The sequence below is a fragment of the Primulina huaijiensis genome, chromosome 1 (genome assembly GCF_012295235.1).
Source record: "Primulina huaijiensis isolate GDHJ02 chromosome 1, ASM1229523v2, whole genome shotgun sequence".
NCBI lineage: Eukaryota > Viridiplantae > Streptophyta > Magnoliopsida > Lamiales > Gesneriaceae > Primulina > Primulina huaijiensis.
In genome coordinates, this window is record NC_133306.1 from 6,616,370 (window position 1) to 6,629,592 (window position 13,223).

General features: G+C 36.8%; 1 protein-coding gene across 1 annotated transcript in view; it reads left to right on the forward strand.

The window, feature by feature from the left end:
- The window catches only part of LOC140980530 (BAG family molecular chaperone regulator 5, mitochondrial-like), an 11,584-nt gene extending 2,297 nt beyond the window's left edge, over positions 1–9,287 (forward strand). Inside the window, exon 3 of the mRNA XM_073446411.1 lies at positions 8,718–9,287. Within this exon, the coding sequence (XP_073302512.1) occupies positions 8,718–9,052 (335 nt within the window). The 3' untranslated portion in view covers positions 9,053–9,287. The remainder of the gene's footprint in view (positions 1–8,717) is intronic.
- The last annotated feature ends 3,936 nt before the right edge of the window (positions 9,288–13,223 follow it).

Genomic DNA, 13,223 nt, shown 5'->3' on the forward strand with positions numbered 1-13,223 from the left:
GAGTTGTGAACCCACGGCTAGCTGTATCCCTGAACCATTGAGGGTCACACAAGCACTGGATCGTTTGTTCCCGTTGAGAGAATAAATTCAAGAAGTTGAATTTATATTATATAGTAAATTCAAGGAGTTGAATTTATGATAATTAAATTTTGAGAGAATAAATTCAAGGAGTTGAATTAATAAAATTTGAGAATTTAATTTATTAAACCCAAATGTTGGGTTTATTAAATATTAAATTTTGGAGGTGATAAAATTCAAAGAGTTGAATTTATAATTTAAATATTAAATTCAAATGTTGAATTTATAATGTATTTAATTTATTAAGCTCAAAGGTTGAGTTTATTAAATATTAAATTAAATATAGTGGAAAATATGTTTAATGAGCTTGTAGGAGTACAAGTCTCCTACAAGTCCAACATAATAATTAATTAAAGTTTTAATGGACCTTGATTAAATTAATTAAATTAGTTGGACTAACCCAATTAATTAAATCAAGCTCATTAATGTTAATTATGTAATTAGGCTATGACTTAATTATAAATAGGGGTTGCAAGTCATAACCCTAGCCTACTACAACCATTTTTTTCGAAAAGCACTCCTCCAAAGAAAGAAAAAAATCGGCCACCTTCTTTTCAAAAAGGTTTTAGAGCCGTCTCTCAAATAATCTTCTCATACGTTAAATCTCTTCTAATATTTCTAGTGCAAATTGGAAGAGGAATAAATCATCTAGTCGTGGACCTGATTAGAAGAATTAACAAAGGAGCTTTTAAAGAAAGTTCGTAGGGATTCATCAAGAGCTAATCCGTTTATACCGGATTAGTTGGAGCCAAGTGATTTAATTCACAAAGGTATAATATTCTAACTCCCTATGAATGTTTAATCGTAAAACTATACGAGAGTCCAAATCAAATATATTTTGATTGTCAAAATAAAATAAAAATTTTAAAACTTCCGCTGCGTTTGGGCACGTAGAAAACTCAGATCCAACAGTGGTATCAGAGCCAAGGTTTTTCTAAAACGTATGGTTTGATATTGAATAATTTGTTTCTAACCACATAAGAAAATTTTCAGAAAATTGTAGCACCATTAAAATTATTTTTTTTTTCAGAAAACCAAAAAAAAATTTTTTTTGAATTTTCCCGGAACTGTTCCGGGCAGTCCGTGCGCAGCCCGTCGCGCACGGCAACGCGCAGCGCGCGCGCGAGGCGTCCGGCACGCCAGCGCGCAGTGCGGCGCAGCGGGCGGAGCGTTCGCACGATGTGCACCGCGCTGCGCAGCGCAGCGTGCGGAGCGTCCGCATGCTGCGCGCGGCGCCGAGCGCCCTGCGCGCACAGGGCTGCTGCCGCTGCCCGAAACGTTCGGGCAGTGAGGGCGGTTGCCCGAGATTGTCTCGGGAAGCGTGCTGGATGATGGGCTTGAATTGTTTGGGCCTAGGGTGCAATTTTCTGATTTTTCAAATTTTTGGGCAAAATTGATATTTTTGAAAAATGGTTCAATTTTATTTTGGAAAATTAAATTTTTGAAAAATTTATAATTTTCTTGTAAAATAAATAATTAGAATATGATTTTAATTATTTATGGTAAAAATGAGTTTTATAAGAAATCAATTATTATTGATTTAATTGAAAATTAAATAAAGGTGTTTATTTAATTTATTAATTTCTTTAATAATTGTGGTGGTTAGTGATAAAATTATTAGATATGATTTATCAGTTAATTAAATTTGTTTAATTAATTGATGTTAATATTTGATATTAAATGCATGAAGGATGATCGAGAGCCTTGACCAATGTGTCAGGTGCATGTTAGGATATTTTACTGTTTTTATTCATTTTTATAATATTTGATATTATTAAAGTGGGCCTGGTTTATGGTCCGTTCCCACCCCATGAGATGTATCTCTTATGTGCCATGACTATTTAAATGTAATTATTAGAAATAGTGGGAGATCAAGACTGGAAGATGGTGGACCCGATGAACAAGATGAAAACATGTAAAATATTGGAAGCTCTTGTATTAGTTGCATTTGCATCCCTGCATTCACCTAGGTTTTGGACCTGGATCCATGTCTGGCTCACATGAATCTGATAGTGTTGGCGATCGATCATCCTTATTTATTGTTGAATGTCATATTATAATATATATGCGATATATAGTAGTATGCATGTATGTATATTATTAGATAGTATAGTTGCATGAATCCGGCAAACATACAAACTCGTGGCACGTGATTTTTAAATTAAAATGACGAGACAATTTTAAAATTAAAATCCCTCATTTTGAATATGATTCAAAATTTATATTAAACCGTAAAAGTAAAAATTAAAAGAGTTTAATTTTTCCTTGCCTTCTATCAACCGTGGTTGCATGTTGATCGCTACCCGCGGACAGTGTGTGGCTCATATTATTGGGGAGGCCTGGACGTCGGAAAGCTGTGACTTCCACCGGACATATGATGTGAATTGAGTAGAACTCCCATGGCTTCGGCTCATATTATTGGGGAAACTCATGGCGACCGTCTACTACAATTCAATATTGATGAGTCGGTTTGACACGCGAAAATAAACGGCGTCATATTATTAGGTACTTATTAAACGTGAGACAAAACACGTGGAGGTTGCATAGGGATGCAATTGGATTCTACCTTATAGAAATTATAATTGGCTGATATTATTCGGGGTTATAATTGGCTAATTGGACTCTACGTGCCCACTAAAGAAATACGATTTCTCCTTTTCATCAGAGGGTGGTGGAAATGTCAAAATAGTGGGAGGGAATTTATAAAATAAAAATCTATATTTTATATCTTAAAATTATTTTAAAATAATCAGCAACCATTATTCTGTTTCCATATCAGTATATTTTCGATTTCGTCACGTAATACAATTCTGTTATTAACAAGCTAACCGAATCTATTTTCAAGACTGGTTGGGAAATTGTTCTGAATTCGGAGAAAATGACATACACACTAATGTCAGTCCTGCTGAACTGACAAAGCATGCAAGATGGTAGGACCATAGTATGCAAGCTAAAGTGTAACATGCTCGTTTTTATGTCAAAAGAATTGTAGGGACAGTTTGAGGAAATGTTGAATGCTGCTGACATTCGAATGCACTTGCAAGTGTTGCATGGTGCATGAAACTCATACAATGATGCACACCACTTTCAAGGAGCTCATGACTACACGTATGCAAGATGGGGCTTTGGCCCATGAGCGTGGTGTACGTATGACTGGGCTTATTGAGAATGTGGTGGGCCGGAAATATGTGATTCCTAACGAGTTACTAGATAACATCAATTTATTGTCTTTCTCTTCCTCATTTGACGGGGTTATGGTGAGCTTCAATTTGAATAAGATAGATGATAGCCTTGAAGAGCTAGTCAATACACTTATAACTTATGAGATCACCATAAAACAGAAAATTGTTGTTTTTCTAATAGGTCTCTCGTCAGACGAAAAGTGGCCCACAAGGTAAGGGAAAGAAATGTTCTGTCCATCACAAGGAAAAACAAACCCAATAAGAGGCAAACTCCGAAAGACACTTAAAGGGCCCACAAAGCCCAATAAGTCAGAACATATTTGTTTTCACTGCAAGAAGAATAGACATAAGAAATTATCTGGGCCAAAAAAAAAATGTTTTGGAAATGATAAATGAATATCCAAAGTAAACAGGATTTCAACAACAAACAAAAGAAAATTAGAATATCCAAATCCCGCACAAATATGGCACGCTAGACTAGATCATATTTCCCAAAGAAGGATGCACAAGCTAGTGGGAGAAGGCATGTTTGACTTGTCAGACATAAATTCTCTACCTACTTGTAAGTCATGTCTAAACGAAAAAATGACCAAGACTCCATTCGATGGAAACGTGGAACGTGCACATGGTCTACTGGATTTGATCCATACAGACGTTTGTGGCCCGCTAAATGTTAGCACAATATTTGGGCAATCCTACTTCATTACCTTTACTGATAACCATTCGAGGTATGAGTATGTTTATTGAAACACAAATCTGAAACATTTGAAAAATTCAAAGAATTCATATCTGAAGTAGAAAATCAGCTAGAAATGAGTATTAAGACACTTCGATCTGATCGAGGGGTAGAATACTTGAGTGCTGATTTTTTTGGGTTATCTAAAAGAGAATGAGATTCTCTCACAGTGGACTCCACCAGCAACACCACAATGAATGGTGTTTCTGAACGACGAAATCGAACCTTGATAGACATGGTTCGATCCATGATGGGATTCACTGAATCGCCTACATCGTTTTGGGACTTTGCGCTTGAATCTGCGGCAATGTTGTTGAATAATATCCATACCAAAGCAGTGGATAAAACACCATGTGAGATATGGATGGCTACATCGTTTTGGGGCTTTGCGCTTGAAACTGCGGCAATGTTGTTGAATAATATCCATACCGAAGCGGTGCATACCACGCCATGTGACATAGGGATGGCTACATCGTTTTGGGGCTTTGTGCTTGAAACTGCGGCAATGTTGTTGAATAATATCCATACAAACGCAGTTCATACAACAACATGAGACATATGGATGGCTACATCGTTTTGGGGCTTTGCGCTTGAAACTGCGGCAATGCTGTTGAATAATGTCCATACCAAAGCAGTGGAGAAAACACCATATGAGATATGGATGGGAAACCCTCCCAAATATTCTTACTTGAGAATATGGGGATGTCCTGCTTACGTGAAGCAGACAGTGGGAGACAAATTGGATAGTAGATCCACTTTGTGCTACTTTGTAGGATATCCAAAGAATTCTGTTGGACATTATTTCTATCATCTCAATGAAGCAAAAGTGTTTGTTTCAAGAAATGCCACCTTTTTGGAAAGGGAGTTTATATTAGCTAGAAAAGATATGATGATAGAACTTGAAGAAATTCAAGATACTCCCTCAACTATAGTAGTTGAACCTAATCCACAACAACCAGTAGTTGAAGTACAAGCACCTAGAAGGTCTGATAGGGTTATTAGACCACCTGCAAGATATACACTTCTTTATGAACAAGGCCATGATGAGCCTAGTGTTGGATGTGATCCAATGAATTCAAAGAAGCAATATCTGATATTGATTCAACCAAATGGCTTGACGCCATGCAGTCAAAAATGGACTCTATGTATTGAAACCAAGTCTGGACATTAGTGGATCCACCTGAGGGAATTGTTCCCATAGGATGGAAATGGATCTGCAAAAGAAAGCTTGGGGCAGATGGGAAGGTAGTGACCTTCAAAGCAAGACTGGTTGCAAAAGGTTATACTCAAAGGCAAGGAATTGACTATGAGGAAACTTGTTCACCAGTACCTATGTTTAAGTCCATTAGAATACTACGAGCCATAGCAGCATGGTATGACTATGAGATACGACAAATGGATGTAAAGACTGCATTCCTCAATGGAGACATCAAAGAAGAGATTTATATGTCTCAACCTGAAGGATACACATCAGTAGGAAGTGAGCATAAGGTATGCAAACTTCAGAGATCTATATATGGTCTCAAGCTGGCATCAAGGAGTTGGAACCTCAGATTTGATAGCATTATCAAAGAGTTTGGTTCTGCTAAGAATCACGAGGAACCATGTGTGTACAAGAAAGTAAGTGGGAGTGCAGTGCCATTCCTTATACTTTATGTTGATGACATTCTACTCATTGGAAATGATGTAGGATTACTGCAATCAACTAAAGTATGGTTAGCAAGTAAATTCTCCATGAAAGACATGGGTGAAGCATCCTATGTATTGGGAATACAGATCTATAGAGATAGATAAAAAAGGATGCTAGGACTCACCCAAGCCACTTATATCGATACCATTCTGAAGCGATTCTCTATGGAAGAGTCCAAGAGAGGATACTTACCAATGTGTCATGGTGTTACTCTATCTAAAGTCATGTGTCCTAAAACTGATGAAGAGATAGAGATGATGACACGTATTCCATATGCGTCAGCCATTGGTAGTATCATGTATGGTATGATATCGACATGTCCTTATGTTGCCTACGCTCTGAGTGTTACAAGCAGATATCAGGCGAACCCTGTTCTAATGCATTGGAAGGCCATGAAAGATATTCTTAAGTACTTGAGAAGGACTAAGAACTTGTTCATGGTCTATGGGGCGGAGAATTGAAATTGGAAGGCTACACTGATTCTAGCTTCCAATGTAACGTAGATGATTTGAAATCGACCTCTGGCTTTGTATTCATGCTTAATGGTGCGGCTGTCTCTTGGAAAAGTTCCAAGCAAGATACCGTTGCGGATTCCACCACTGAAGCTGAGCACATTGCTGCATCTGTTGCAGTCAAAGAGGCAGTTTGGATGAGAAATTTTGTCCAAGAGTTGGGCGTTATTCCTAATAAAGTTGATCCAGTCCCGGTGTACTGCGACAACACTGGTGCCGTTGCGCAAGCAAAGGAACCAAGGTCTCATCAACGATCCAAACATGTACTGAGGAAAGTTCCACATCATCCAGGAGATTGTGGGAAGAGGAGATATATCAGTCAAAAGAGTCCCCTCTGCAGATAACGTTGCTGATCCACTTACAAAGCCCTTGCCAGGACCATTGTTTGAAAAGCATCGCGAAGCAATGTGATTAAGTTTATGGGTAGTTGGCTCTAGGACAAGTGGGAGATTGTTAGAGTAGATGCCCTGCAAGCCAACTGTTGGCTAGGGATTTTATTGACTCAGTTGTAATTAACAATCTTTATTTTAATATATTTCATTATTTCATGGTTTGTTATACTTTATCTGTATACCCATGCAAACAGCATAGATAAAGTCCTTGATTATGCTTTAATACAAATGAATCGTAATTTGATGTTGAAACTCGTTTGTAAACACTCTATGATCTAAATTCGTTCCTAGTCGATTCAGCCGCCTGAAACATGGATAAAGGTCGCTTGAGCTCGAGACTAGCATCCGTGATGTTGTGTACTGCGTTTCTTGGTAAGGGCATAGAGATGTCCAAACATGCAGATGTGTAGTCATATGATGATTATACCGAACAACCCTCCCTCGGACTTTCCAAGTGGTTATCATTCATCGAGAGGATAAGTCCGTGGTTATGATTGTACACCATTAGTCCTTACGACCCGGGACAACACTGAGGCTCTATATGCTAGGTCTGTGCTTTGACTCGTTTACCGGCTCCAGGAGAGTCATCAGGTGGCGAGGTTGGGTATAGTTGCGACACATATAGGAGCCAGTGCATTGTAGTCGGGGATTCACCGCTCACCTACGGGTGTGGATATCCTATGTGATCTGATGTAATAATAGTGCATGGAATCTCTGGCCAGAGTATGAGATGTACGTTAGAGAAAGAGTTCTCCAATAGTACACGCGATGCCACTATTATAGTTGTCACATAGTTATCGAATTAATATGCAACCCTCGATGAACCAATGGTTGCAGATTCGATCGGGATATATGAGATGAAGGGACCGTACTGTACGTTAATCATAATCGACTGGTTCTTGTAGGCACTATCAGTGATACCTAGGGGATCATGGGGCGATGCTACTAGACGCTCTTACCATGATCCGATGGGTGCAATCAGAAATGAGTTCTGACATTCTCGATCAAGGTGTTGATGAAAAGAATGGGGCTAACTAGGGTAGGCCCGAATAAGAATAAATGTTATTCTGAATCACAAGGAGTTGTGAACCTACGGCTAGCTGTAACTCTGAACCATTGAGGGTCACACAAGTACTGGATCGTTTGTTCCCGTTGAGAGAATAAATTCAAGAAGTTGAATTTATATTATGATATAGTAAATTCAAGGAGTTGAATTTATGATAATTAAATTTTGAGAAAATAAATTCAAGGAGTTGAATTTATGAGATAGTAAATTCAAGAAGTTGAATTTATGAAATTTGGAGAGAATAAATTCAAGGAGTTGAATTTATAAGATTTGATAATTCAATTTATTAAACTCAAAAGTTGGGTTTATTAAATATTAAATTTTGGAGGTGATAAAATTCAAAGAGTTGAATTTATAATTTAAATATTAAATTCAAATGTTGAATTTATAATGTATTTAATTTATTAAGATCAAAGGTTGAGTTTATTAAATATTAAATTAAATATAGTGAAAAATATGTTTAATGGGCTTGTAGGAGGACAAGTCCAACATAATAATTAATTAAAATTTTAATGGACCTTGATTAAATTAATTAAATTAGTTGGACTAGCCCAATTAATTAAATCAAGCCCATTAATGTTAATTATGTAATTAGGCTATGACTTAATTATAAATAGGGGTTGCAAGTCATAACCCTATCCTACTACAACCATTTTTTTCGAAAAGCACTCCTCCAAAGAAAGAAAAAAATCGGCCACCTTCTTTTCAGAAAGGTTTTTGAGCCATTTCTCAAATAATCTTCTCCTACGTTAAATCTCTTCTGATATTTCTAGTGCAAATTTGAAGAGGAATAAATCATCTGGTCGTGGACCTGATTAGAAGAATTAACAAAGGAGCTTTTGAAGAAAGTTCGTAGGGATTCATCAAGAGCTAATCTGTTTATACCGGATTAGTTGGAGACAAGTGATTTAATTCACAAAGGTATAATATTCTAACTCCCTATGAATGTTTAATCGTAAAACCATACGAGCGTCCAAATCAAATATATTTTGATTGTCAAAATAAAATAAAAAATTTAAAACTTCCGCTGCGTTTGGGCACGTAGAAAACCCAGATCCAACATTCTGTGCGCACCAATGAGAGGCAGAGGATCAAGATTAACGGAGCCCTGATGGGCTTGTTATTCAGACTTGACTCGGTGCCTGGGATTGATCCCAATATACGGGAACTAAGGAGACATGTGAGCCGAAGGATTGTGGGGTTGCAAGAGATACTTGATGCTGTCACGGATTCTAGAGTTGAGAATTGGGACGGATACTTGATGGATTGGGACGACATTTTAGTGGGGATAGAGAAAGAGATCTGCAGAGAAAAAGGTGGTGGGAATGAAATGGAGAGGTTTTGTGCAGAGCATTTGGGGTTGCGGTGTCTTGAGAGGTTTCTTAGTGACCAATGATCTTCATATAATTATACTTGAGTCTTATAAATCTCTCTTTATTTGTTTGTAAATTTATATGCTGAAAGCTATCACAGGTGTTCTTGTTTTTTTCTCAAGAATCATGTCTCGTTTTGCTTGTCCATACGTCAGTGATATACGATGTAACAGAAACAGAAGATGTGTAAGATCATCTTGAAGTTTTATTTGAGATGAGACGGTCATTCTGACTATAAAGATGTTTAGCTTTCTGTCATTTCTTCTCAAATACATTTTGTTTGTGTTGAACTTTATGTGATGTATCTTGTAAAAATTATATACGTTAGCAAACAATGAAAAACCAGTCACAAGAAATTCACGTGGTTCGGTAATTTGTGTTGATATAAATATGAAAATAAAAAATAAAATTGGATATCGAGATTTACGTGGAAAATATTTAAAAATTATTAAGGTAAAATCACAGGGAAGATGAAAAGAATTTCAAATAAAAAAATAAAATTAGATATCGAGATTTACGTGGAAAATCTTTAAAAATTATTAGGGTAAAAATCACGGGCAAGATGAAAAGAATTTCACTTTAATATTTTATGGTGTACAATCACTCAATGTGTTTTCAAATAGAACACACTTTTAATACATGATAACAAACACCTCACAAATATTATTAGAACTAAACGCTCAAAAGCTATGAGAGTAGAGAAAAGAACTGAGATTGAAATGAAAGGAATAGATATCTATTTATACAGTTCCCTCAATGCATATTGTGGCTGCATATCTATTTATAGAGCTCCCTCAAAACCTACCATCTGCCAACCCCCATCCCCAACATTAATAGCATTAATTGTCGATATTTATCTTATTTAGAGATTTGATTGAGAATCAAACACAACTCCACACATCTTTTCAATCTTGTTATTCCCTGTAGTTTATGTTTCCGCTAGACCACTTGAAGATCTACACCATTCAAACTTGTCGATGTTTACTGGCTTGGTCAGAACATCAGCTATTTTACTCTTTGTATGGATATTCTGCATATCCACACTTCATTCATCTACTATTTCTCGCACAGAGTGAAATTGAACTCCAATATGTTTAGTCTTGGAATGAAAGGCTGGATTCATAGCGATGTGCAAGGCACTCTGACTGTGAAACGTCCCTTACTTTTTAACTTTAAAATACTGCAATTTTTTTTATTTATATATATATAATCATAAATCATGAAATTCGAAACTCTAATTTTAAAAATAAACTCAACATTTAAAAATCTTTAATTGCATAAAATCTCATAAAACGTCAATCGTAAAATCGTATGTCCATTTAAAATATTTCAACGACTAAACCTCAAAACAAAACATTAAATCTTTAATAAAATAATCCTCAAAATCTTTACTTTAAAAATTTAATTCTTAAGCTAATACGGAAAACGAATGTCCCTCGGGAGCGTTCTGTTGGACCCGATCCACTCAAGCTTCAGCACCTCTCTCATCTTTATCCTCACCTGCAACCATTCAAACCTAGTGAGTCTAATGACTGAGCACATTCTAACCATACGTAATAAATAATAAATATACATGCACATGCAGATTTAAAAATATCTTTTGATAAAATAAGCTGGTATAAAATCTCGTAAACATATATAATTTTCGTAGACCGTTTAAACCCATAATATCATTGAGCTTTTCTCATCGTGAATCATTTTAGCATATAACATCATAAATCATTTATTCATCATATATCATTTTGGGTGAAGTTTGATCTTTGAAAGTGAATATCGTTTATCATTCATCCTATGGTCGACTGATCAGTCTATATACACCAAGTACGTGGGGACGTCAGCAACTCTCATCACTGGACCGTGGCCAAATATGGAAATACGATCGTCGGGCTCCTCCTGGGGCCTTCTCTCGTAAACGGCTCCCTCAGGGTCTTTTTCCTCACGATATCCCCACTTTTATTTCTGTGTCACTGTCAATTCACATCCTTCAAAATATTTTCCCTTTCTTTTTATTTATAAAATATCGTATCTTTCAAAAATCATAAAATAGCATTTTTCGAGAAAATCTTTTAGCCTCAGCATATATCGTAAAAATATCATATTTTCATCATAAACATTTTAATATATAATTTAACATGTATTATGATTCCTCGAGACACTGTCAGGCCTTTCACACTACCCGGGACGTAAAATGACCATTTTACTCCTAGACCTCAAACTTCTCAATTTTGATTTTTTCTCCCGAACCATCATATAAGCTTAAATTTGACTTCTAATATTTTTTCTTAGATGTAAACTTGAGCCTTTCGATTTAATGACTTAATACCTAAACAGTGAATCGTTTTAAACCCGAATAAATTCAAAATTTAATATTTTCTTCTCAAATTTTAAACTTAGACTTTTCATCCCTAACCCACCCCCGTGAACCACAATCCAACCCCCGTGGACCATTGTTCGAGTCCACTATTTTTCCTTAGACACTTTCGAACCCTTATCCTTTCCTAAGCCCCGCAGCCCTTCTTCCACCGAGACACCCTCGACCAGACCCTAGTCCAGCCAACTCCAGACACTTATCCGCCCTCTTGGGGTCCTCACAGGCTGACCTGGACCAGCGCACCAGCCCCACGCCACCGAACCAGCCGCGCGCACCTCACGCAAGTAGACCCTAGGCTTGCGGCTCTCTTGTTCCAGCTGTCAACGAGCCCAACCGTGCTAGTACTCTTCTTAGACCTAGGACGCAACCTTCATAGCGTCATGACCACGCCTGATCGAGCCTCTGTCCAGCCGCACCCCTATCCGATCACTACACCCCCAAAACGGTGCCCGAAACCCTAGGTTCTAGCCTCACCCAAGCGCGACCCATTTCTAGCTTCTGTCCAGCCTTCATCGTGCCCTTATACGACCCTTTTTCCGTCCCTTAAACATCTTATATTTGCAGCGTACTGGTTAGGACTCATAACACGACTTACATGATCATAGAGACATCAAAAGTTTTAAGAAATAACCTATAAACGTTGCATATTCGATCTAAATATTTTTTTATGCTTTCAAACATAAAACACACGTATTATGATTTGAATGGAGCAAAAAGAAAGATTTAGAAGCGTGCTTTTGTGTTAAAAACGCTCAAAAATTCTAGCGTCGGTGCAGTTTGCGAAGAGGAGAGACCGGGAAGCGACTTCGCCTTCAAAATTTGCCTTGAGAATTTCAAAATTTTAAGTGTGTGGTGTGTGTGTGTGTGTTTTGGATGCAACTAGAAGTCTAGAACCCTAGGGGTTTTATAGTTTTCGAAAATAGTGTGTTAAAAGTCAGGGCTTTAAGGCTTTGGGTTTAGGAATAATTAGGCTCATTAATCCTAGGTAAATTAAACCCATTAAGGCTCATTAATTGTAAAATAAAAGTTTACAAAATTGTTTTCGAAAATAATAACTTTCGGGTCCATAAAAGTCTTTCGTTTGACTAAAACCATCTTCCGGATAAAATAAGTTTCGTCTCGTAAAATAATTTAGACTCCAGTATTTTTAGAAAATTTTCATCCTATTTAATTATATTATCAAGCCTTAAAAACATTTCTCGAAAAATATTTTCATCTTAGTAGTCTTCGATCTCCTTTCCCCGGCTTACTATCGAATATCCGGACAAATCCTTAATTTCATGAAATCATTCAAATTTAGGCAATTAAACATTTAATCATAAAATAATATACCATTTAAGCATTTGAAATTTAGTAACAAACAAATAATCAATTTAAATAATTTTCTTGCATGCGGTTTACGTGGACTGATTTTCGAACGTTACAGTCTGTCACAAAACAAAGGAATTTTTTCTTGTTTGTGCCCGATCTCCTCTAATAACATTTTAATCCATATTTCTTCCGTATAAGATGGAGTAGCTGCCATGTATTCTGCCTCCATTGTAGATAACGCCACAACTATTTGCACTTTTCAAATCCAGCTTGCTGTTCCCCATGTAAATGTAAACACATAACCAATAATAGATTTCTTCTTATCAAGATCACCTGCATAATGTGAATCGACATAGCCACTGAGTGTAAAATATGATCCTCCATAACATAATGCAGCATTTTAGGTACCCTTAATGTATCTAATGATCCTCTTAACAGCACTCCAGTGCTCTCGTCTTGGATTTGTCATATGCCGACTAACTGCTCCCACTGCTTGAGCAATGTCCAGTCTT